The sequence below is a fragment of the Phyllobates terribilis genome, unplaced genomic scaffold, assembly GCF_046119375.1.
Source record: "Phyllobates terribilis strain yellow unplaced genomic scaffold, ASM4611937v1 Scaffold_2__4_contigs__length_985480577, whole genome shotgun sequence".
In the NCBI taxonomy this organism is placed as follows: Eukaryota; Metazoa; Chordata; class Amphibia; order Anura; family Dendrobatidae; genus Phyllobates; species Phyllobates terribilis.
In genome coordinates this window covers 441,835,956-441,858,742 of record NW_027362762.1, presented here as the reverse complement: position 1 = coordinate 441,858,742, position 22,787 = coordinate 441,835,956, and the positions used below count along the sequence as shown (strand labels likewise).

At 43.0% G+C, this 22,787-nt stretch overlaps 1 protein-coding gene across 1 annotated transcript in view; it reads right to left on the bottom strand.

Moving 5' to 3' along the window:
- Positions 1–22,787, bottom strand: part of LOC141214508 (transmembrane protease serine 11D-like) — a 110,501-nt gene that overhangs the window by 36,977 nt on the left and 50,737 nt on the right. The window contains exons 2-6 of the mRNA XM_073665447.1: positions 17,728–17,839; positions 17,232–17,352; positions 15,919–16,139; positions 11,060–11,127; positions 10,796–10,944 (exon numbers count right to left, since the gene is read on the bottom strand). Coding sequence (XP_073521548.1) covers positions 10,796–10,944; positions 11,060–11,127; positions 15,919–16,139; positions 17,232–17,352; positions 17,728–17,778 — 610 coding nt within the window. The 5' untranslated portion in view covers positions 17,779–17,839. The remainder of the gene's footprint in view (positions 1–10,795; positions 10,945–11,059; positions 11,128–15,918; positions 16,140–17,231; positions 17,353–17,727; positions 17,840–22,787) is intronic.

The following is a 22,787-nucleotide window of genomic DNA, read 5'->3' as shown; positions in this document are numbered from 1 at the left end:
CTGCTCCGTGTGTTCGTCGTCTGCCCTGCATGCCGTCATCGTCTGCTCCGCGTGTTCGTCTGCCCCGCGTGCCGTCATCGTCTGCTCCACGTGTTCGTCTGCCCCGCGTGCCTTCGTCGTCTGCTCCGTGTGTTCGTCGTCTGCCCTGCATGCCGTCATCGTCTGCTCCGCGTGTTCGTCTGCCCCGCGTGCCGTCGTCGTCTGCTCCATGTGTTCGTCGTCTGCTCCGTGTGTTCGTCGTCTGCCCCGCGTGCCGTCGTCGTCTGCCCCGCGTGCTTTCGGCGTCTGCTCCGGTTTCCTCAGTGATTTTCACATATGGATACATGCCAAAGCTTCTCCTGTCCATTACCAGGTTAAGCTCGGACTGGACACTGATGCCTTCCATGTGCTGCCCCTGATTTTCATAGACTTGTATTGGTTCTTTTCATCTGTTTTTTCCATGGATTGCACGCATACCTATGACAATCTAGGGGGCTGTTCACATGTCAGATTTTTATCTCGGACCGTTTAAAAAAGAATGGAGACTTGTCTGATTTTGAACTGAAGGTTGAATCATAATCTTCAGTACAAGTCTATAGGTCCATGAGTGCAGTCCTATTTTCACAGACTATCACATAGGAGAAGGTAAACTGATGACACTCTGATCAGAATAATCGGTCCGTTTTTCTTGCACAATGGAAAATACTGATGTCGAAATGAGCCGTAATACAGACCATCCAGAAAAGCGTGCAGGCGGTCATTGTCCTGTATTCTGCCTGTGGCTGCGTCCGATCATCACTGTACTCTCTATAGTCTGCAGCGTGATACTACTCTGCAGAGCACCTGGTATCTGACCACTATAGGGTCACTGCATGGCGGTATTAGCGGTTCTAGTATAGTAGTATTATACACTTGTCCATGAACATGTGATTTGGTGTTTCTATCTTCCTCTTTTATTTCTCTAATTTTATTACTTGAGTTGACGGTGTAGTTAGCATATTTAACCCCTTATCGAGTACCTAGCACCTCCTTATCACTTCCACTTTTATTAGAAAAATCACTACCTGGCCTAAATGTATGTGACTAAAAATACAAATGAGACTGTCCGTTTACCAACTCTACAGCAGTGTTTCTCAACATTTTCAAGTCAAGTACCCCTTAGTGACAAAAAGGTACAACTGTGTAAGCCACAGATGCATTCCAGTACAATGACCTGGCTACTGGAGGCAAATGAGAACGCAAATCGCTGCCTGTAGTGCACTGTGCACAATTTTTGTTTTAATGCCCTACTTATTTATACATTCCTATCTATGGCAAAAGTATATATGACCCCAAAATGAAAATAGATAAAACATCAGACATTGTAAATAAAACAAAAACAGACCCCAGGCCAAACCCTTTTTACTGCTGACCCCGTCCCTGTATACAGTTTCCTGGCCAGAACTTTACTGGATTCAGACCCCCATGTATATGAGGCAGACCGGATCCCCATGAGTATGTCAGACTTCCAAACTGTGTGATGGCATCCTCAGTATAAAGGCAACTATGCTCCTGCTGACTCCAGTATACTGCCCACCCCTCCAGTGTGATGACATCCATAGTGCAGGATAAGTCACCTTAACCCCTTCAATATAAGGGACCTAGTATAATGACATTCATAGTGCCCTCATAATAGGCCTGCTCAGTATAATGGCATCCTCGGCACTCTCATTATAAGACCCCGCCAGTATAGTAACATCCATGGTCTCTGCTATATAATGGACCCCAGTATAATGACATCCATAATGCCCTCATTATAATAGGTCCCCCAGCATAATGGCATCCACAGCGTCTTCATAAGACCCCGCCAGTATAGCAACATCCATAGCCGCCGCAATATAATGGGCTCCAGTATATTGACATTCATAGTGTCCTCATTATAAGACCCCCAATATAATGACCTCCATATCCCCTCATTATAATAGGCCCCTTAGTATAACGGCATCTATAGCATCCTCATTTATAAGACCCTCACCCCAGTATAGTGAGATCCATAGCGCCCTCATAATAATAGGCCCCCAGTATTATGACATCTATAGTCTCCTCAGTTTATGGGCCCCCCACTCAGTACAATGACCTCCATAGCCTCTCAGTATAATAGGCCCCCTATTATAAGACCCTCATCCTAGCATAACGACATATATAGACCCTTCGATTAAATAGCCTGCCTAGTTTGATGAACTACAAAGCCTCCTCACTATAAGAGGCCCCTCTTTCTCTCCGTTTACTGACATCTAAGGACTTGTCCCCTTTATCGGCACCACCACTACCTGCCAATAACATTTCTCACCACACCTCTTGCCCCTCCAATGCTCTCTGCCTCCATTCTCCAGCGTACGAGTAACGGGCTACACACGTCTAATGGAGGCTGCAGTGCACAGCGAGGTTTTTTCTTAAACAGGATCAGCGCAGGCTCTACTACTCAGCCATGATGGGTAGGGTACACCCTGTAATACACACACCGCAGACTTAAAAACAATGGCCTTTATCTTTACTGCATTTTTACTTTTTTTTTGCATATCTTTTTTTTTAAATCAGAATTAAACCACTTCAATACACAATCAAAGGAGGACAAAACATAGCTTTGGAGAGATGTATATACAATTATTATCCAGATGGGGAAACCCCATATAATTATCCTTCTCTATTAGGCTATAAAACTTAGCTTTTAATCTTATTTGTATTAAAATGTATAGAGGGTATTAAAATATTGTCCCTAATTTCCCTATATTATTGCTTTATACTATACGTCATTCTGATGACACCATAGGGGCCCAACATTCAGCTGAATAGGACAATTGTTTATAGCACACGACCCCCCAACATGTTTCACTGCGCAAGCGGCATCATCAGGGGATAGAACACTGGCATCATGCCAGATACATTTTACAACATGTGTAAAATTTTTACTGTCCCTGGTATTTGGTTGGACATAACTTTTTTTTTTCAACATTGCAGCAATGGGAAATATGTTTCCAAACAAAAAAAAATCTGCAAAAAACATTAGCATGACTTTTTTATACTGTATTGTATTTTTCCTTCTGCCTGAGCACTGCGTGAAATATTGGATGCGAGTTGAGGGAAACCCTATTCTGACCTCTGTGTAAAAGGGAAAGGGCCAAGGCATCAAGCGTACATTGCAGAACTTTTCTGCCTTTTTTTTCCAATTTGCAGCATTTGCCTATTATCAGGTTGTCACTATAAATAATAAAAGCTACAAATACACCAGCACCAACCAGAGCGCACGCTATCCTGAATTATCCATATCTTAATGAAACTGCTATTATGCTCCCATAAATGCTAATTCCTTTAGGCTGTATTCTGCAAACCAGTCAAAGAGAAGCCACAAACCCAGAGGGATCTCAGAGTTTATCTTCTTCGAATTAGCCTACATTAAGAGATTTCAAAATCCTGGTAATCTTCTTTGACTGTATGGCGTAAATGTAATTGTTAACTTGGCCATATACGTATTATGGCTGTGTTGAGCCCTATATAAACACTCCTCAACATTGAAGGAGAAGTTGTGGAATTATGGAAATCGGTGGATGGATAGACATGTTAATGATATGCCAATGATGAAAAATTGGAAACAAAATTTTCAAAATATCTTGGTTTATTCAGTATCGAGTACGAGCGCTACGCACAGCAATACATGTACTTACACACTTTGGTATGTTATCAGTGAGGTTATTGTTTGAGGAATGTGCTGCCATCTAGATTCACTGCTGGCAGCTCACTTTGTCCACCAATGACATCCCAGATATGCTCAATGGGAGATAAGTCTAGGCAATGGTAACACGTTTTGGCCACACAGGCTACTCACAGTAGCACGAGCAACATGCGGCCAAAGACACCATTTTCAACACTACAACGCCAAGACTGATGTTGCTCGTCTTACTGTGAGCAGCCTGTGTGGCCTAAATCTGCTATCATGGCCTGCAGCATCTCCAGACTTGTCTCCCATTGAGCACATCTGGGACCTTATTGGTCGGCGACTGCAAAGGGAGCTGCCAGCAGAGGATCATGATGATTTGTGTGCCCAAGTGCATTCGCCATGGCAGAACATTCCTCAGACAACCCCTAATAGCCTCATTGATAACATGCCAAAGCGAGTAAATGTATTTCTACACATGGTGCTCACCCTTGATACCAAATAAAACAAGATGTTTTTACCTTTTTTTTTTCTGTCACCCATGACGGCACAACGAGAGAGGGGATCCGCCATTCAAGGACAGGAAACCTTCAAGATAAAAAGGGCGGCGCCTCTCTTCGCATCAGTGGTTTCCTGTCCTTGATGGGGGACCTTCCTTCTCGTCGGCAGCATCAGCAGCAAGTAATCTTAACGGGACTGGTCGGTGCTGGCCGGGCACAGTCTCTGCTGCGGCCGGTCCCGTGGTTTCCGGAAGCGCCACGGGGGGCGCCGACATGTGGTCTCCCTGCATGCGGGCAGGGGTTTGCGGCACCTACACAGCATGGTAGCCGGCAAACCCCGCGGCCCGGATGTGACGTCACGGGGCGCGACCGGAAGTGACGAAACCGGAAGTCGCGCCCTGATGACGCGCGCCAGGACCTCTGACCCCCTGATGTAAATTTCGGGGGAGGTACCGGAAGCTGCGGGGACGCCGGCCGGTGATCTCCCTGGCACAATAAGGGTACTTAATGGTAGATCACTGGCCAGGCAGGGGCGCAGTGCAAATGGCCTCACAGCAGCCCTCCCCTCCGCATCAGCAGCAAGAGCAGCAGTCTATGCTGCAGCAGCCCAAGGAGATGGAACAGCCTCGGCGCCAGAGGCGCACCCAGGAGCAGCGTCCACCGCAGAGCAGAAGCAGTGGGCGTTCTGGGACTCGCAGCACCAGGGATTCAAGATCCAGCCGGCATAGCTCCTGCAGGATCGATGATTCCGCGGTCTCCCGAGGAGAAGTATCGGATACCATCCTGCCTCCCGTTCCGGTACCCTGTTTTTATCTACTGGGTGGTGAGTGAGCTACGTGAAAGTCGACGTATTAATGATGTAGACTTTTTTCTGTTTGTCTCTCTCTCTCCCTCTCCTTCCTCCCTTATATGGTCAGGATATCCCTAAAAAATGTACGGAGAAATCCAAGTACAGAGTATGTGCCCTGTGTGAACGGGGTCTGACTAAAGACTGGCCCAAAAGATTATGCCAGCCATGTATTGAGGAAACAATTTCGGAGGGAACCCCGGATTTTTCTTCAAATCTAAAAACCCTTATTAGGTCTGAGGTAGAAAAATCATTTAGGTCGTTTTCCCAAGCATCCCAGGCCCATAGGGCAAAAACCCCACCCACCCTTTCAGACTCTGAATCCGGCGAGGGAATGCTGGATGACTCCACTGACTCTTCCTCTTCGGATAGCGAGGCAGTCACAGGTTATTGTGTTTCCCCTGGAAAGTGTGGATAGCTTAGTAAAAGCCGTGAGGTCCACAATGGGGTTAGTTGACCAGAAGTCAAAGAAATCGGTACAGGATATTATGTTCGGCACCTTGGATCAGAAAAAACATAGAGTTTTCCCGATTAATGATAAGGTGCAGGGACTTATCAAGAAGGAGTGGGATAGGCCGGAAAAAAAGGGTCCCCTTCCATCCTCCTTCAAAAGGAAATATCCCTTTAGTGAGGAAGATACCGCTTCCTGGAATAAAGCCCCGAAGCTGGATGTTGCGGTATCCAAAGCTTCTAGAAAATCTTCTCTCCCTTTTGAGGATACAGGGATGCTGAAGGACCCACAGGACCGAAAGGTAGATAAACCAGCCATAGCAGCAACCTGTACCGCAAGATCCCTTATGATTTGGTTGGACAGGTTAGAAGACCAGGTTAAGAACAACGAGTCACAGGACTCCATTCTGGCCTCTCTACCTGTATTAAAAGGAGCAGCGGCCTTCTTATCGGATGCCTCTGCGGATTCGGCCAGATTAGCAGCAAGATCTGCGGCCCTGTATAATGCTGGCCATAGAGCAGTCTGGTTAAAATGTTGCCCGGGGGACATACAAACGAAAGGAAAGCTATGTTCTCTTCCGTGTGAGGGATATTTTCTTTTCGGTGCCTCTCTTGACACAATTCTGGAGAAAGCAGGTGACAACAAAAAAGGATTTCCTAAACCTTCCTTCTCAATCTTTAAGCAGTCCTTTCGGAGGAAGAAATTTGGTCGCAGAAGGACGTTCACAGAACAATCTAGATGGGAGGATCGTTCCAGGAAAGGGAAAGGGTTTTTGTTCGGCGGGCCCTCCCAGGATAGTCGCAAACCCGCCAAAATGACACTCTATCCCAGGTGGGAGGGAGGCTCTCTCTCTTCCTCCCAGCCTGGGAAAGGATCTCTTCCAGCAAGTGCATCCTCAAGTTAGTAAAATCAGGCTTAAAACTGGAATTTATGAGGAACCCACCAGAGAAATTTATCCCAACTGCCTTAAGATCCTCTCTACCAGAACAGCGGGCACTGGAGGAAGAGATTTCAGGTCTCCTGCAAAAGAACGTCTTGCTGGAGGTATCACCACAAGAAGAAAGAAGAGGGTTCTATTCCCCCTTGTTCCTTATAAAGAAGCCGGACAATTCATACAGAGTCATCCTCAACTTGAAAGGCCTAAACAAATTCCTGAACATTCCATCATTCAAGATGGAAACGATAAAATCAACGATAAGCCTTCTGTTCCCCGGCTGCTACATGGCAGTGTTGAACCTAAAGGATGCGTATTACCATGTGCCAATCCATCACGACTTTCAAAAATACCTCAGAGTAGCCGTAACTGTACAGGGGGTCGTAAAGCACTTCCAGTACAGAGCTCTTCCCTTCGGCCTAGCAGTAGCACCCCGCATATTCACAAAACATATAGCGGAGGTTACGGCTCATCTCAGGGAGGAGAACAGATTGATCATTCCGTACCTGGACGACTTCCTAATAGTGGGCAAAACTTACAATCACTGCCTGGGCCAAGTGGATCAGGTGTGCACCATCTTAAAAAACTTAGGATGGTGTTTAAACCTAGAAAAATCAAAACTGATCCTGCATACAACTCAAATCTTTTTAGGCCTTACTCTGGATTCGGTTCGACAGGAATGCCGTCTGCCCGAGCAGAAAAGAGAAAAAATAAAAAATTTAGTCTTGACAGCCATAACAAACCCAGTAATGACTCTCAGGGGGGCCATGTCTCTGTTGGGGCCCCTCACCTCCTGCATCCCAGCGGTATGCTGGGCCCAATTTCATTCAAGAGAATTGCAATGGGACGTCCTAAAGAATGAAATCATCCTCAGGGGACATCTGGAGGGCAGGTTGACACTCCCAGAAAATGTAATTCAGTCTCTGTACTGGTGGTTAGAGACAAACACATTCCAGACAGGCGTCCCCTGGGTTCCCCAATTTACCAGACTGATTACTACGGACTCCAGCCCCAGGGGGTGGGGGGCACACCTAGACAACCACGCGATACAGGGTACTTGGTCAGAGGAGGAGAGTTTGGAGTCTTCCAACATGTGGGAATTACGAGCAGTAGAGAAGGCACTAATCCGCTTCTTACCCCTTCTGCGAGGACATCACATAAAAATTCTGTCCGACAACCAGGTCACGGTGGCATATGTAGACCACCAGGGGGGAACTCGCTCAAAATCACTAATGCAGATTGCTTGGAGGATATTTTCTCTAGTGGAAGGAAAAGTTCTCTCTTTAAAGGCCCTTCATATCAGGGGAGAGGACAACACAAAGGCAGACTTTCTAAGTCACAGGCCATTATTGCAGGGAGAATGGGCTGTAAATCACTCAGTCTTCCGTCAGCTAATTGCCATGTGGGGGTCTCCAGAAGTCGACTTGTTTGCGACCCGTCAGAACAGCAAGTTAAAAAAGTTCTGCTCCCTGAATCCCACGGAAAACCCTTTGGTAGTAGACGCCTTCCAGTGCAGATGGGATTTCAGTCTGGCCTATGCCTTTCCCCCCAACGTGCCTAATTCCAGCAGTGCTGAGGAAGATCCGGGAGGACCAGGCTCGAGTGGTCCTCATAGCCCCCTTCTGGCCCAAGAGACCATGGTTCTTTTGGCTAAGGAGCATGTCAGTCACGAACCCCTGGATTCTTCCAGAGATTCCCGACCTTCTTGCTCAAGGTCCTATATTCCATCCTCAGGTGAAAGGATTGCACTTAGCGGCCTGGAACTTGAGAGGTCATTGCTAGAGGGTCGGGGTTTCTCATCGAATCTAGTGACTACTCTTCTAGGTAGTAGGAAACCAGATTCTCCCTGGGGGGGGGCGGTTCCCATAACTGCCATTTTGGAATTTCTTCAAAAAGGGCTGGAGAATGGCCTAGCACCTTAAAAGTCCAAATCTCTACCTTAGGGGCCTTGTATAATTATAATCTGGCCGGTAACAAATGGATCTCCAGGTTCATGAGGGCATGCAGTAGAGCCAATCCAGCCCCTATAATAAGGGTTAATTGGGATTTAAACTTAGTGCTAAACGCGTTAACAGGTTCTCCCTTTGAGCCCCATAAAATCACTCACCCTAAAAACAATACTTCTGGTGGCCTTAACATCAGCACGGAGGGTTAGTGAGTTACAGGCTTTGTCTGCACATCCACCTTTTACCTTAGTGCTAGACGATAGGGTAGTTTTGAGACCAGACCCTGCTTTCCTTCCTAAAATTGTTTCTAAATTTCATATGTCTCAGGAGATAGCCCTAACTTCCTTCTGTCCTGAACCAAAAAATAGCAAGGAGGAAAGATTTCATACCTTGGATGTCAGGAGATGCCTTATACATTATTTAGCATCCACAAGCTCATGGAGGAAGGATAGGGCTCTATTTGTCTCCTTTCAGGGCTCCCGAAAGGGATCAAAGGTCTCAAAAGACACTCTATCAAGGTGGATCCGGGAAGCCATCACGATGGCCTATACGGGATCAGGCAGAGATCCTCCAACAATCTGAAGGCCCACTCTACGTGGGGCATGACTGCTTCCTGGGCAGAAAGAGCGGACGTGCCCATTGAGCAAATATGTAAGGGTGCCACGTGGTCATCTCCGTCCACTTTCTATATTCACTATAGACTTGACCTTTCTGCCTCCTCTGATCTCACATTTGGGAGAAGGGTTCTGCAGGCCGTGGTCCCTCCCTTACATACTTAGTTCTCTGTAATTCTCTCGTTGTGACGTCATGGGTGACAGAAAAACACGTATATTACTTACCGGTAATGTGTTTTTTCGGAACCCATGACGACACCTTTACATTCCCTCCCTATCACTATGGTGTTCACCTTCCGATTGGTGGGTGTTTAGTATTCACATGGGTGAAGTTCGTTTATGGTTAATAAAATTATGTGCTCTAACCGGAGAGTCCTCTCATGCTCTGTAATCCACTGAGGCGGAGAGAGGCGCCGCCCTTTTTATCTTGAAGGTTTCCTGTCCTTGAAGGGCGGATCCCCTCTCTCATTGTGCCGTCATGGGTTCCGAAAAAACACATTACCGGTAAGTAATATACGTGGGTTTTTTTTTCATTTTTTCATCATTTGCATATTATTAACACATCTATCTAATTTCCATAGTTCTATGACTTTTTTTGCTTGGTGTTGCAATTTCAGGAGTTGAGTGTAGATGTGGTGATGATATCCAATCCCATAATACCGCTGATCAGCCATGTTCAGCAGTGGAAGATATTTGGTGTGAATTGCGTGAAGAATATCTGCAGCAAATTAAGTACAATGCTAGTAAATGGCATGCATGCCACATTGTAGGAGGTGAAGTCCGCAGCAAAATCTGTGGCTGAAAAAGTCAGTGTCTGAATGTATCTACTGTATGATCACTCTAGATTAGACTCATACAGCTAAGGCATACATAGGAGCCTGAGTGCTATGACAACCTATCAACGCCTTGTGATCATATTGTGGGTGTGAGGGTTTAGAAGGGCTTAGATTTTGCATTTGCTGTTGACTGTGGTTTCGAATGCCATAACAGGATACTTTCGTCCCCATTAGCATGCAGCAGTACGTATGTTGACTGAGGCTCCGTTCATTGTCAATGGGGCTGCTAGATAGAGCAGAGTGCAGCGCTCAGCAGCCCAACAGAGGATGAATGGAGCAGCAGTTGGGCATACACACTTGTGCTCCATTTTTATGGGTATAGAAGTGCTCTTACCTGCCAATTGGTGGAGGTCTCTGCAGTAGGGCCCGCACTGATCTTTAGGTTATCACCTAACCTCTGAATAGATGATAACGTCTCTCCACTGGACAACCCTTTTAAACTTCTGCTGCATGACACATTATTCTGGGGAGTAAATACTGTCGCCATACAGGTGTGTAGCTGCTCTGCAACAATGTTTAGGTAGGTGGCATGTGTCAAAATAATGTCCACATGAACATCCCATCCCTCCACTGGCTTGCTTTTGTCCCATAGTGTGTTATGGTGCCTTCTTTACCCCAGGTAAGTGACACACCCATCTGTAGCTATGATGTGAAAGAACACGTGATCCATCTGAGTAGGCCACCTTCTTCCATTTCTCCCCACTCATTATCGTTTATTTTGGTGGACAGGGTTCAGCATGACCACTTTTTGTAGCTGCATTCTAGTATCACCCCACAAGACCAGTCGTTTTGGAGATATTCTGACCCAGTTGTCCAGCTATCACAATTTGGCCCTGAGCCCTTTCTGCTTGCCCATTTATCCTGCTTCCAACACATCAGACAATCAGGTGCCACCGCACTGATATACACTGTGTGATCTACATCACCTGTCAGCAGCACTGGTCTTGGTGACTCTTACTTATTTTTCAATTCTTATTTTATTAAAATGGGTTATTACCTCCTACTGCGATGCTGTCCACTTTCATCGATATATTGGCATTGCTGTAATTTCTTAGAATCTGCACCACATTGTCATCTTGAATCCCACTGATTGTAGCGTTATCATTGCAGAACAGCAGCTGGAAATATGCCGTGGTGGGGTTAGGTCTGAAACAACGCACATAACACACGTCACCTGTCAGCCACGTCACCCACTAGTCTGCCTGCTTGTACATGCAGCCAAGATGGTGTCCTTATTTATAGTGTATATTGGGACCTCTACCTTAGCAGGAAGACTGATGCATTTCTGTAGCTCACTGTCAGCGTACTATTATTTAATAACGTATTTATCTGAAAAAAATAATAATAATTTTTAGTTCTATAGCTCCAACATATTCTGCAGCACTTTACAATAATAAAACAATGAACACAAATGGAACACATAAATATAATGATAATAAGGCTACACTATTTGCCAGGTGACAAGGTCCAGACACACCAGATCTCATTCATTGTACATTTAGTTTTTTGTCTGTAAATGCTTGTAATAGGTGAATAGGATTATTAGAGCCAGGATTGAGCTTCGGTACAGCTCTGTAATTACTTTGACCTCGCATGGATGTAATGCACCTGCCCGTATCACATAGTCGAGTCCATTTCCACAGACAAGTCTTTTTGTTCTGCCTTGAAAGCTCATGACAGGTAACATTTCAATCCTGTATTCATTTCCAGCAATCTACACAAAAGATGCATTTTTCTTTCTGTATTCAGCAATTTTCCAGCCTCCAATATGTATGAAACCAAAGTAAATATAGTCTATTTATCTTACATTTATTAACTTGGAAATACAGACTATTCAGAATAAGTTCTATAGACTTTGGGAGGCGCATTTGCATCTCCAAAAATCCAGTTTTCATTTAGCTTGCCAATTGAAACCTTAACCCCTTTACCCCCGAGGGTGGTTTGCACGTTAATGACCAGGCCAATTTTTACAATTCTGACCACTGTCACTTTATGAGGTAATAACTCTGGAACGCTTCAACGTATTCCCCTGATTCTGACATTGTTTTTTCGTGACATATTGTACTTCATGATTGTGGTAAAATTTCTTCGATATCACTTGCGTTTATTTGTGAAAAAAACGGAAATTTGGCGAAAATTTTGAAAATTTACCAATTTTTAAAATTTTAATTTTTATGCCCTTAAATCAGAGAGATATGTCACACAAAAGAGTTAATAAATAACATTTCCCACATGTCTACTTTACATCAGCACAATTTTGGAACCAAGATTTTTTTTTGTTAGGGAGCTATAAGGGTTAAAAGTTGACCAGCGATTTCTCATTTTTCCAACAAAATTTACAAAACCATTTTTTTAGGGACCACATCACATTTGAAGTCACTTTGAGAGGCCTTTATGACAGAAAATACCCAAAAGTGACACCATTCTAAAAACTGCACCCCTCAAGGTGCTCAAAACCACATTCAAGAACTTTATTAACCCTTCAGGTGCTTCACAGGAATTTTTGGAATGTGGAAGAAAAAAATGAACATTTAACTTTTTTCACAAAAATGTTACTTTAGACCCAATTTTTTTATTTTCGCAGGGGTAACAAGAAAAAATGGACCCCAAAATTTGTTGTGCAATTTCCCCTGGGCACGCAGATACCCCATATGTGGGGAAAAACCACTGTTTGGGCGCACGGCAGGGCTCGGAAGGGAAGGAGCGCCATTTGACTTTTTGATTGTAAAATTTGCTTGAATAATTAGCGGATGCCATGTTGCGTTTGGAGAGCCCCTGATGTGCCTAAACAGTGGAAACCCCCCACAAGTGACCCCATTTTGGAAACTAGACCCCCCCAAGGCACCTACCTAGATGCATAGTGAGAACTTGGAACCCCTAGGTGCTTCACAAATTGATTTGTAAAAATGAAAAAGTATTTTTTTTTTTCACTTTTTCATTTTTACGAATCAATTTGTGAAGCACCTGGGGGCTCCAAGTGCTCACTATGCATCTAGATAGGTGCCTTGGGTGGTCTAGTTTCCAAAATGGGGTCACTTGTGGGGGAGCTCCAATGTTTAGGCACACAGGGGCTCTCCAAACGCAACATGGTGTCCGTTAACAATTTGAGCCGATTTTCCATTCAATTTGTTAGCGGACACCATGTCGCGTTTGGAGAGCCTCTGATGTGCCTAAACAGTGGAGCTCCCCCACAAGTGACCCCATTTTGGAAACTATACCCCTCAAGGATTTTATTAAGGGGTATAGTGAACATTTTGAACCCAGAGGTACGACACAGAATTTGATAACATTAGGTCATCATATTGAATAAGTTGTCATTACTCTTGAGCGCAAGTGCTCGCTACTTCAGTTTGCATCGGGTACTCAGGTATGCACCATGTATCATGGGTGCTCAAGTGAAATGCTTGAGTCCCCGCCCGCATGTTTCATGGTTATTAGACACCCCAGAAAAAACATGCGGGGATCGCTCGTGCATGGCAGGCAATCCCCGCAAGGTTTTTTTGGCCGCGAAGCATATGGGGCGGATACTCAGTGCATACCCGAGCACCCGATGCAAACTCAAGTAGCGAGCACTTGCGTTCAACACTAGTTGCCATATCGTCATCTTTTTCTTTTTCTTTTTTACTTTTGAAAAAAAAAACAACCCTAACCCTAATATTAGCACAACCCCAACCCCAGCCCTAGCATTTATTTTTTACGCCGTTCCTCTTGCGGTATAAGTGATGAGATTACTTTATTCTTCGGGTCGGTGCGATTACAGCGATACCAGAATCATATCGGGTTTTTATGATTGACAGCTGTCACACGCTTAAAGACACATATTTTGTAAAATCTAGTTTTTGCATCGCCATATTTTGGCCGACAGAGTCATGTGACGGCTTGCTTTTTGCGGGATGAGTTGACGTTTTTATTGGTGCCATTTTCAGGCATGTGACATTTTTTGATCGCTTTCTATTCCAGCTTTTGGGAGGCAGAATAAACAAAAACCAACAATTCAGGAATTGTGTTTTTTTACATTTTTTTATTCTGCTCCGGGTGTGGTAAAATTGATAAGGTAGCTTTATTCTTCGGGTCAGTTTACAGCGGTACCACATTTATATAGTTTTTTATGTTTTGGCGCTTTTACACAATAAAAGCTATTTTATAGAAAAAATTATTTTTTTGCATCGCTTTATTCTGAGAGCTGTAACTTTTTGATTTTTCGTATGATGAAGCTGTATGGCGGCTTGTTTTTTGCGGGACGAGATGACGTTTTCAGCGATACCATTTTTACTTATATTCGTCTTTTTGATCGCGTGTTATTCCATTTTTTGTTTGGCAGTATGATGATAAAGCAATGTTTTTTGCTTTGTTTTTTATTTATTTTTTTTACCGTGTTCACTGAAGGGGTTAACTAGTGGAACAGTTTTATAGGCCAGGTCGTTACGGACGCGGCAATACCAAATATGTGTACTTTTATTGTTTGTTTGTTTTTTTTTTCTTAATATTTATTGATGGGTACATTATATTTTTATTTTTAGTGGATTATTTTTTTTATTTTTTTTTAAATATTTTTACAAAAAATTTTTTATTTTTTTTTCACTTTCTGGGAGTTTTTTTTACTTTTTTTACTTTGTCCCACTATGGGACTTTCACTTTTTTTTTCTGATCGCCTGCATGGCACAGGAATGCAGCACCATCCCTGTGCCATGCAGGCAGTCAGCGCTGGACAGGGAGAAGATAGTTTGGAGATGCACTGCTCATGTCCAAACAATCTTACTGCTGTCTGGGGACCCGGATGTTGTCATGACGACATCAGGTCGTCATGGCAACACCCGGGAAGCCGCGGCAGACAGCGCTGGAGGCCGGAAGAGGAGGTGAGTATACCGATCACCTCCCCTTGCCACCGCAATGCTGAAATCGACTTCGATCGCGGCATTGCGGGGGTTAATGTGCTGGGAGCGGTGCGGGACCGCTCCCTGCACATAGTACCGGGTGTCAGCTGTGACAGTCAGCTGACACCCGGCGGCGATCGCGCACGCACAGCCTGTGTGCTCGCGCGATCGCGATGACTTACTTATACGGGTCAGGCTCTTAAAGCCCAGGGCACTGATGCGTATTAATACGTCATGGGCTGTAAAGGGGTTAAAGGGACTATGTCAGCCAAAACTGACAGAATAAACTAAGCACATAGCCTTGTAGAGGATATAGCCCTATAAAGACCACACCTTTATAGGATGATTCATCAAAGTATGGTGTAACACACACTGAAAAGTTGCAAAAGTTTTTTCGCAATGCAGAAACTTTTGGCATTTTCACACCAGTTCCAGCCAGCTTCGCCAAAATGGACGGAGCAAGGGTGCCAAATTCATCATACATTATGCCACATTAGTGGTGTAACTTGTGCCATTCCATGACTGAGGTGTATGTCACTGAGAAGATGCACCAAATTCATTAAGTGGAGTGCACCTCTTAATGAATTCAACACATCTTACCACACGCCTTCATTAAATGGAGTCTGCCAGCACAGAATGACTGTTCAAACCAAGCACCGGCATTCGGTGCACCCTCGGTGTGGCTAAAGATTTAAATACACCTTCCCACCTGCTTCCGTTTATCTCTGCCTCTATAAAACCAGAGCTGTCAATCAAAGAAGATGGGGCGAGGGTAGGTGATAGAGGTAAAACAAGTAGAGTGACTGCACACTTTCATGATAAACCTGGACGATTCCTTTAATAATTGAAAAGGATTTTTGAAAAACGCAAACAATATGGATGATAACTTTATATCTTGCATTTTTTGTGGCGCACCCCTTATAATGGGCAAGTTTGATTTATTTACTCACAGACCATTGACCTATGTGTAAAAACGTTCAGATGGACAACCACATATACTTGCATAGGTCCTTGTGCTCTCCATATACTACCCGTTTTGCATACAGCCAGCACACAGAATGAAATAATAAAGAAAGAAATGCTTTTAACAGATACCTCTTGTTGAATACCTGTCTCTGATTATTGGTTCTTTTTTGGAAATTTCTGATACCTCTGTGCACATAGCAGTGAGCTAACTACTTGCACCTTCTTTTTGTATATACAACATTGGGTCCATGTACAAATAGCATGGGGACGGTCACCTTACCATAGTTTGTAGGCGCTGAGCAATCTTCTGGAAATCAGCAGATGATGTATCATTATATGGGGGTAGATACACTTCATTTGTTAATGTGAAGGAGCCCACAAACATTTTGCATGTCTTGGTGGAAGCAGATTGGTTAGTTCCTGAGTCAGCGATCAACGCATCAACTGTTTCTGTAGTGTAATTCAAGGTGTTTCTGAAGCCATTCAAAATCACTGGAAACTCTGCGAGATAAAATATGTTAATTTTAAATGCCTTAAAATGTCTTATATTTTGACGTTTGTCAGAGCCCCAGAGAAAGTAAGAATTCAATTAGAAATTAAGAAGATCCCAATGCAATATTGGTGCGGACAGCACAAACTATTATTGCATGCAACTGTAAAAAAGGGTAAATGGCCACCCTAGGTGATGTGATGTCAGGGGTTAGGCCTCGTTCACACGTTCAGTATTTGGTCAGTATTTTACCCCAGTATTTGTAAGCCAAAATCAGGGGAGGAACAATCAGGAAAAGTATAATAGAAACATGTCACCACTTCTGTATTTATCACCCACTCCTGGTTTTGGCTTACAATACTGATGTAAAATACTGACAATCGTCCGACTCCGTCCCCTTTTGTGATAAGCAACTCACTGTCTATGAACTTTGTACATACAGAATCTGATATGGGTGGGGTTAACTGTGGTGTGGGCAGGGTTAGCTTTCTCAGCTCTGCTTCATGCTAAATTTAAAAGCTCTGATTGTGTCAGAACGCTGCATCCATTAATCTAAGTGATACATCATTGGATTCAGGGTGTCTTTGCCTACATCAGGCTGATCTCAGGTGGGGTAGAAAAAAACTGCTGACAGATTCCCTTTAAATAGCAAACCCCTGCTGACAGATTTCCTTTAACAAAGGGTACACTTATAAATGCCTTTTTGTAGATTATTGGCCTTGCAATTAGCCTTTAGATTGCTAGTGTTCTACTTTCCAGCAATGCGGATTTTAAACAAGAAAAAGGGAGTACGCAATGGATTGGCGTTATGTGAGTATTTTACACGTGAACATAACATACAGAGTATAGTCAAAACCAAAACACAGCACACTCCAATAAATGCTCATAAATTGTATTGGATTACAAATGAAAAGGTGCTATGTGCAATAAATTCATCAATATTCATGAGATATTTAGCTCATAAGTAAGGATGGTTCATAATGCAACTTGGTAAGATGTTTCGACTTTCTTGGCCTTTTCCACTCAATGTACTGTAGATAAAGAGAGAGTGCCAATAGTATATTTGTTTTAGTACATTTTTAAGTTTTAGATCTTCTACATACCCAAGAAAAACCTTGCACATAAAACCAGACCAGCTATTGCCAGAAGTAAAATGAATCCACTCAGGCAATGAATGCAGTTGGAACAGCAGCTGGCACAACAGCTACAGCATATTGTTCTTGACTGGAAAAGAAGATTATAAAATATTATTAGTATAAAGGGGTTGCTTAACAAATTAATTTACTCTTATAATGTGTAAAATATAGTCATGTTAATTAAAATCCTAAACACATGTTTTCCAATTGTTATGGTGCACCCTGGCGTGTGTTCCATTGGTTGTCCTCCTTCCCACCGGACTAACAATTATCACTATACAATATAATGATTATTTGATGGAATCAAAGTACCCCTTTAATTTTACTATGTTCTGTCTTTTGGACATAAATACATTAGAAAAATATATTATAAGTGTCAAATGATCCTGTAGATAAAAGTTGAATGTAGTAGTGGCAAGTAGTGATCTCACAATTTCAGCAATCTGTGAATTTATTTTCACACCTTCTTGTGCAGTAACTTTCGATCTCCATCTTTTTCTGTCATTAATGCCATTACTTAGAATAGATTGCTAGGAACGCACGTCTGTCTTTTCCAATCAAAATTTTCTTTATACCTTTTAAAAGACAAAATTTGTTAGAAAACAGAATACTTATACAATTCAAAGAGGGTTTTCTCATAAAAACAACCACTTTCCAAAAGTTTCTGATGACACAAAACCTGCATGTGAATCCTCCCCAATACATGCATAAGGTAACATCTAATCATGTCCTTACCATGTGCGGTAAGTATAGGACTGGTCACTGGATCAGAACAGGTATATATGATTTTTATTTGTCATAATGTGGTTACACAGTAATTTTCTCCATTGATGCTGCAGAGACAAAGCTGCCCTAGTTGGCAGCATCAGAGAGGGCACTGTTCAGACCAGTGATGCGATTGGTCTGAACGGTCAATATCCAGGGGCTGGCATACAAGAAGCAGAGCAGCAGTGCGCACCTAAAGAAATAAGATGAGCACGCCCCTTTAAAGGGAATCTGTTGGTAGGATTTCACACCCCAAACTATATATGCATGTAGTTCTTTCATAGACAAGACCAGCAATACCTTTGCATAGTCAGTCCGTTCCTCCATTGCTGAGAAATTAGCTTTTGAATTGATATGCAAATTAGGCTGTAGGTCTGAAGCCTCTATCACTTCAGCTCTATTTCCCACCCAGCACCACCTACTCCTGGCTTGACTGATGGCTCCTTTGCTTGAAGTAACACAGCATAGAGGCCTAACCCTAAGCTGACCAACCATCTTGACAAACTTTACCAATATAACTATCACCCTATGCTTAAGCAGCTAAAAATGACTTATAGAAATGGGAAATGTCCTTTCCTTTCATGGATAAGCAGAATACATTCAGTGAAAATGATACTTTTACCTCGAATCCCCTACCTCTACTTATTTAGAAACTTTACGATTTTTGTCCCAGAAAAGATATTGAAGCCGTACAAAAACAAATTTCCCAGTTCATATGGGTCTATAAATAGGGGGGGTCTTTAGGTACCTAATCTCTTCAAATATTTTAAGGGTGCCAGAATCGCCTAACTGGCCACTATGCAAACGGGAAACCGCTTCAATTTAGGTACACATGGAAGCCTCTTTATGCACCCCTTATCTGGCGTGGACTTCAATCCCCCCCTCCTTCCATAACATAAGCAAATCTCACCACTTGCTTACTACGCAAAATTATTGTGGCACCAGGCGAGATTAAAGCTCACCTTGTATTCTGACCCCTCCTTGCTAACACCCATGTTTCATAACCCAGCCTTCCCACCTAGCGAGGATGCTTTCCATTTTGAATGGTGGTTGTGTTCAGGTTTTTGCACACTATACAATTTCCTGCTACGTGGTAAATAAATTTCGGTCTCCCAGCAAATTTTCTTTTTCCTATCCAATATTGTTAGCCAGTCTGAAAAACTAGAGCTTAATATTATGTAGTCTATTTGCAAATTCCACCCAACTGCCCCTGGAATTTTGTCCCAACTCTATGAAAGACCTAAAGGAAAGTGACAAATTCACTTTTATGCTACAATGAGAGTCTGATCTAGGACACCCCCCTCTCAGCAGAGCAATGTCGGCATTATTGCACTTTTCTAAGCAAAAGCAGCTGGCAAGTCTAACTGAAAACTCACTGAAAACTCTACTTCTACATAGAGAGTATCTAGTTCCTGCTAACCTTCACAAAATCTATCCTGAGGTCATGGACCTTTGTTTCAGGACTTACATTACTAGAGGCACACATAGTCACATCTGGTCGACTTTTACTGAGATAGGAGATGGCACTTGCTACAGATACAATTCTATGTATGCCGGAGGAGGGAGAAGCTAGAGGCAGAGCTCCACCCCCCTCCTATCTACATAGAATCTCATCACTAGCAGCTGCCATCTCCTATGTCAGTAATGGGAAAGTCTGTCTTCACTGAAGATTTCTCTGATAAGATATATTACAAAGTTGCTTATTTTCACGTGTACTGTTGATTTATGTAATAACAATTAAAACGACTGTTACGCTTTAAGTACTTCTCATAATCTAAAAGATTCAATGTTATTATTGGGTGACAAACCTCTCAAAATTATTGAACGCAGCTTTTATACTCTTCCCACACATTATAATGGCAATCCATATACATGTAGCTCAGCACTGGAGAAAATCCTTCCTCTCCCTTGACATGGTAATAGAATAATCTGCGAAAAACTAACAGTCATACATAAAATAATCTTTGAGAAGGTCTGGACCCCCTGGATATAACATAATAATTCCCCTAATTTAAAATATCACATCCAATTGCGACTTCATTTCAGCTCTATGTGAACGATGTCTAAGGAGATTGGTGTGCTTTCAGTATGTACATTCACAATACTGTCTTAATAAACATGGTCAATGTCATTTTATATTGGTTATCACCAGGGGCGTGCACGTGACTGGGCCCTTGGCAGTGACGTCATACGCTCCCGTTACACGCCGAAGTCAGCTGCCGGCTTCACAAGAGGACGCGCGTGGTGGGGCATTGAAGGAAAGGTGAGTATTTATTTAAACCAGTGGCCATACTAGTACATGGATGACTATGGGTTGCAGTGAATTATACTTTATGGATGACTATGGGGTGCATTATACTTTATGGATGACTATGGGGGTGCATTATACTTTATGGATGACTATGGGATGCAGTGTATTATACTTTATGGATGACTATGGGGTGCATTATACTTTATGGGTGACTATGGGGTGCAGTGAAATTCAGTCCTGCTCATCGTAATTGGCACCCATGAAATAAAAGTAGATAATGTGCAATATCTCCTGAAAAAAATGAATCAAGTGAAACAGTTTTTTTGTATAGCGCACTCATGTTAAATATAAAAGAGCAAATGATAAACAAACAATTTAAATCAAAAAACAATGGGAGGGAAAAATAAATAAACCTAAACCTTGCAGTGTCACTGGTATTGGCACCCTTTACATTAATTTAGTATGGCAACACATTTTGACTCGCCTGTGGTAAATCACAAAAGGCGAGTCAAATACAGATTTTAAAAGTTTGAAAGTGACAACCACGTTGTCGTGAAGCTCTCTGATAAGGGCAGCAACACAGTTGTCCTCGATATACCCCACTATAAACAAATCTGTGAAAATCTTTTGAGTGACAGAGACGGATATGAGGTGTTACCAGTTAATCCCATGGAAAAGTATACCTTAGAACTGAAAAACATTCTAGATGAAGGTTTGGAGAACAAGGTAATAAGTAAAACGGAGTATTATTACTTCCTACCTACAAACGCGGTTACTGCCACCTTCTACTGTCTGCCAAAAGTTCATAAAGGGCTGAGCCCCCTTAAAAGGGAGACCTATTGCCTCTGGGATTAAAGGTCTAACCTTTAATTGTGGGATCTATCTTGATCAGGTTCTTAAACCTTTTGTTACAGCTTTGCAGTCTTTTGTACGCGACACTCCCGATCTGTTGAAACTGGAGGATATTTCCATGTATCCCAATGTTATGCTAGGTAGTATCGACGTTGAGGCTATATTCCTCCACACCACATGAGAAAGGCCTGTTGGAGGTGCAATATTTCCTCAGTATGCGAGGCTGCCAACACCAGGCGCATAATGAGTGCATTTTGAAGTTAATGTTCTGTTTGACACAGAATTACTTCCTGTTCGACCTTTAAGATCTACCACCAGCTCAGGACACCGCCATGGGGAGCCCATGCGAGCCTACTTATGCAAATTTGTTCCTGGGCTGGTGGGAGGCTACTAAGGTATTTGGAGGTGATATTGATGAATTCACGGAAAAGCTGGACCTATGGAAACGTTATATTGACAATGTCTTTCTGATTTGGAGGGGCGATCAAACCAAAGTCAACAACTTTGCGAGCGCAGTCAATCGGAATGACATCGGACTGTTTTTTTACCTCTGTCTTAGAAAAACCTCATTACCTTTTCTAGACATCCTAATTACTAAACAAATGGCAAACTAACAACACAGACCTTCAGAAAACCGACAGCGACTAACTCATTACTGAGCTGGGACAGTAATCACCCTATGCACCTCAAAAAAGGGATTCCAAAAGGGCAGTACTTAAGAGTAAGAAGCAACTGTAGTGATGACAGCATCTTCAAAAGTCAGGCCATGGACTTATGGAATAGTTTTAGGGATAGAGGTTACCGAGACTACATACTGAGAAAAGCCTTTAAGGAAGCCAAGAGTAGGAATCGGTCAGAGCTACTCAGACCAAAGACGAGACCTGTAGAGACGAACTGCACGAGGTTTACCACCACTTTCAACAATGAAGCATAGCAAGTTCGGGATATACTCACCAAGCACTGGTCAGTCCTCTGTATGGATAGTGACATTGGCAATCAGTTACCGGACTGACCACAAGTCACTTATGAAAGAGGCAGGTCAATCAAAGACAGACTGGTTCACAGTCATTTCAGTACACTGCAAATACCTACCTGGTTGTCTAATCACAGGGCTGCTTTAAATGCTATAACTGTGTGGCATGTCGGTATCTCAAGACGGGTACACATTTTACCAGAAACGTCACTGGCAAGACATATGAGATCGTCCATGCATTTGTCCAATGGATATGTTTATATGTTATTGAGTTACTAAGTTACTATTTGGACCTTATCTTGATTTGATTTTGTGTACCTGATAGGGTCTCACCTCCGAGACTCTTTGTGGTTTTTGTTGCAGTACCAATCTATTTAGAGCTACTCCCTTGGTTAGATAGTTCTGCACCACCCCACACATGACTATATTTTAAGTGTTCATCTTGTGCATATATTTCTCTTTTAACTTAACCACTTCGTGCCAGAGCCTGTTTTTGCCTTCGTGACCGGGCCAATTTTTTCAATTCTGACCACTGTCACTTTATGAAGTAATTACTCTGGAACGCTTCAACGGGTTCCCCTGATTCTGAGATTGTTTTTTCGTGACATATTGTACTTCATGATAGTGGTAACATTTCTTCGATATCACTTGCGTTTATTTGTGAAAAAAATCGGAAATTTGG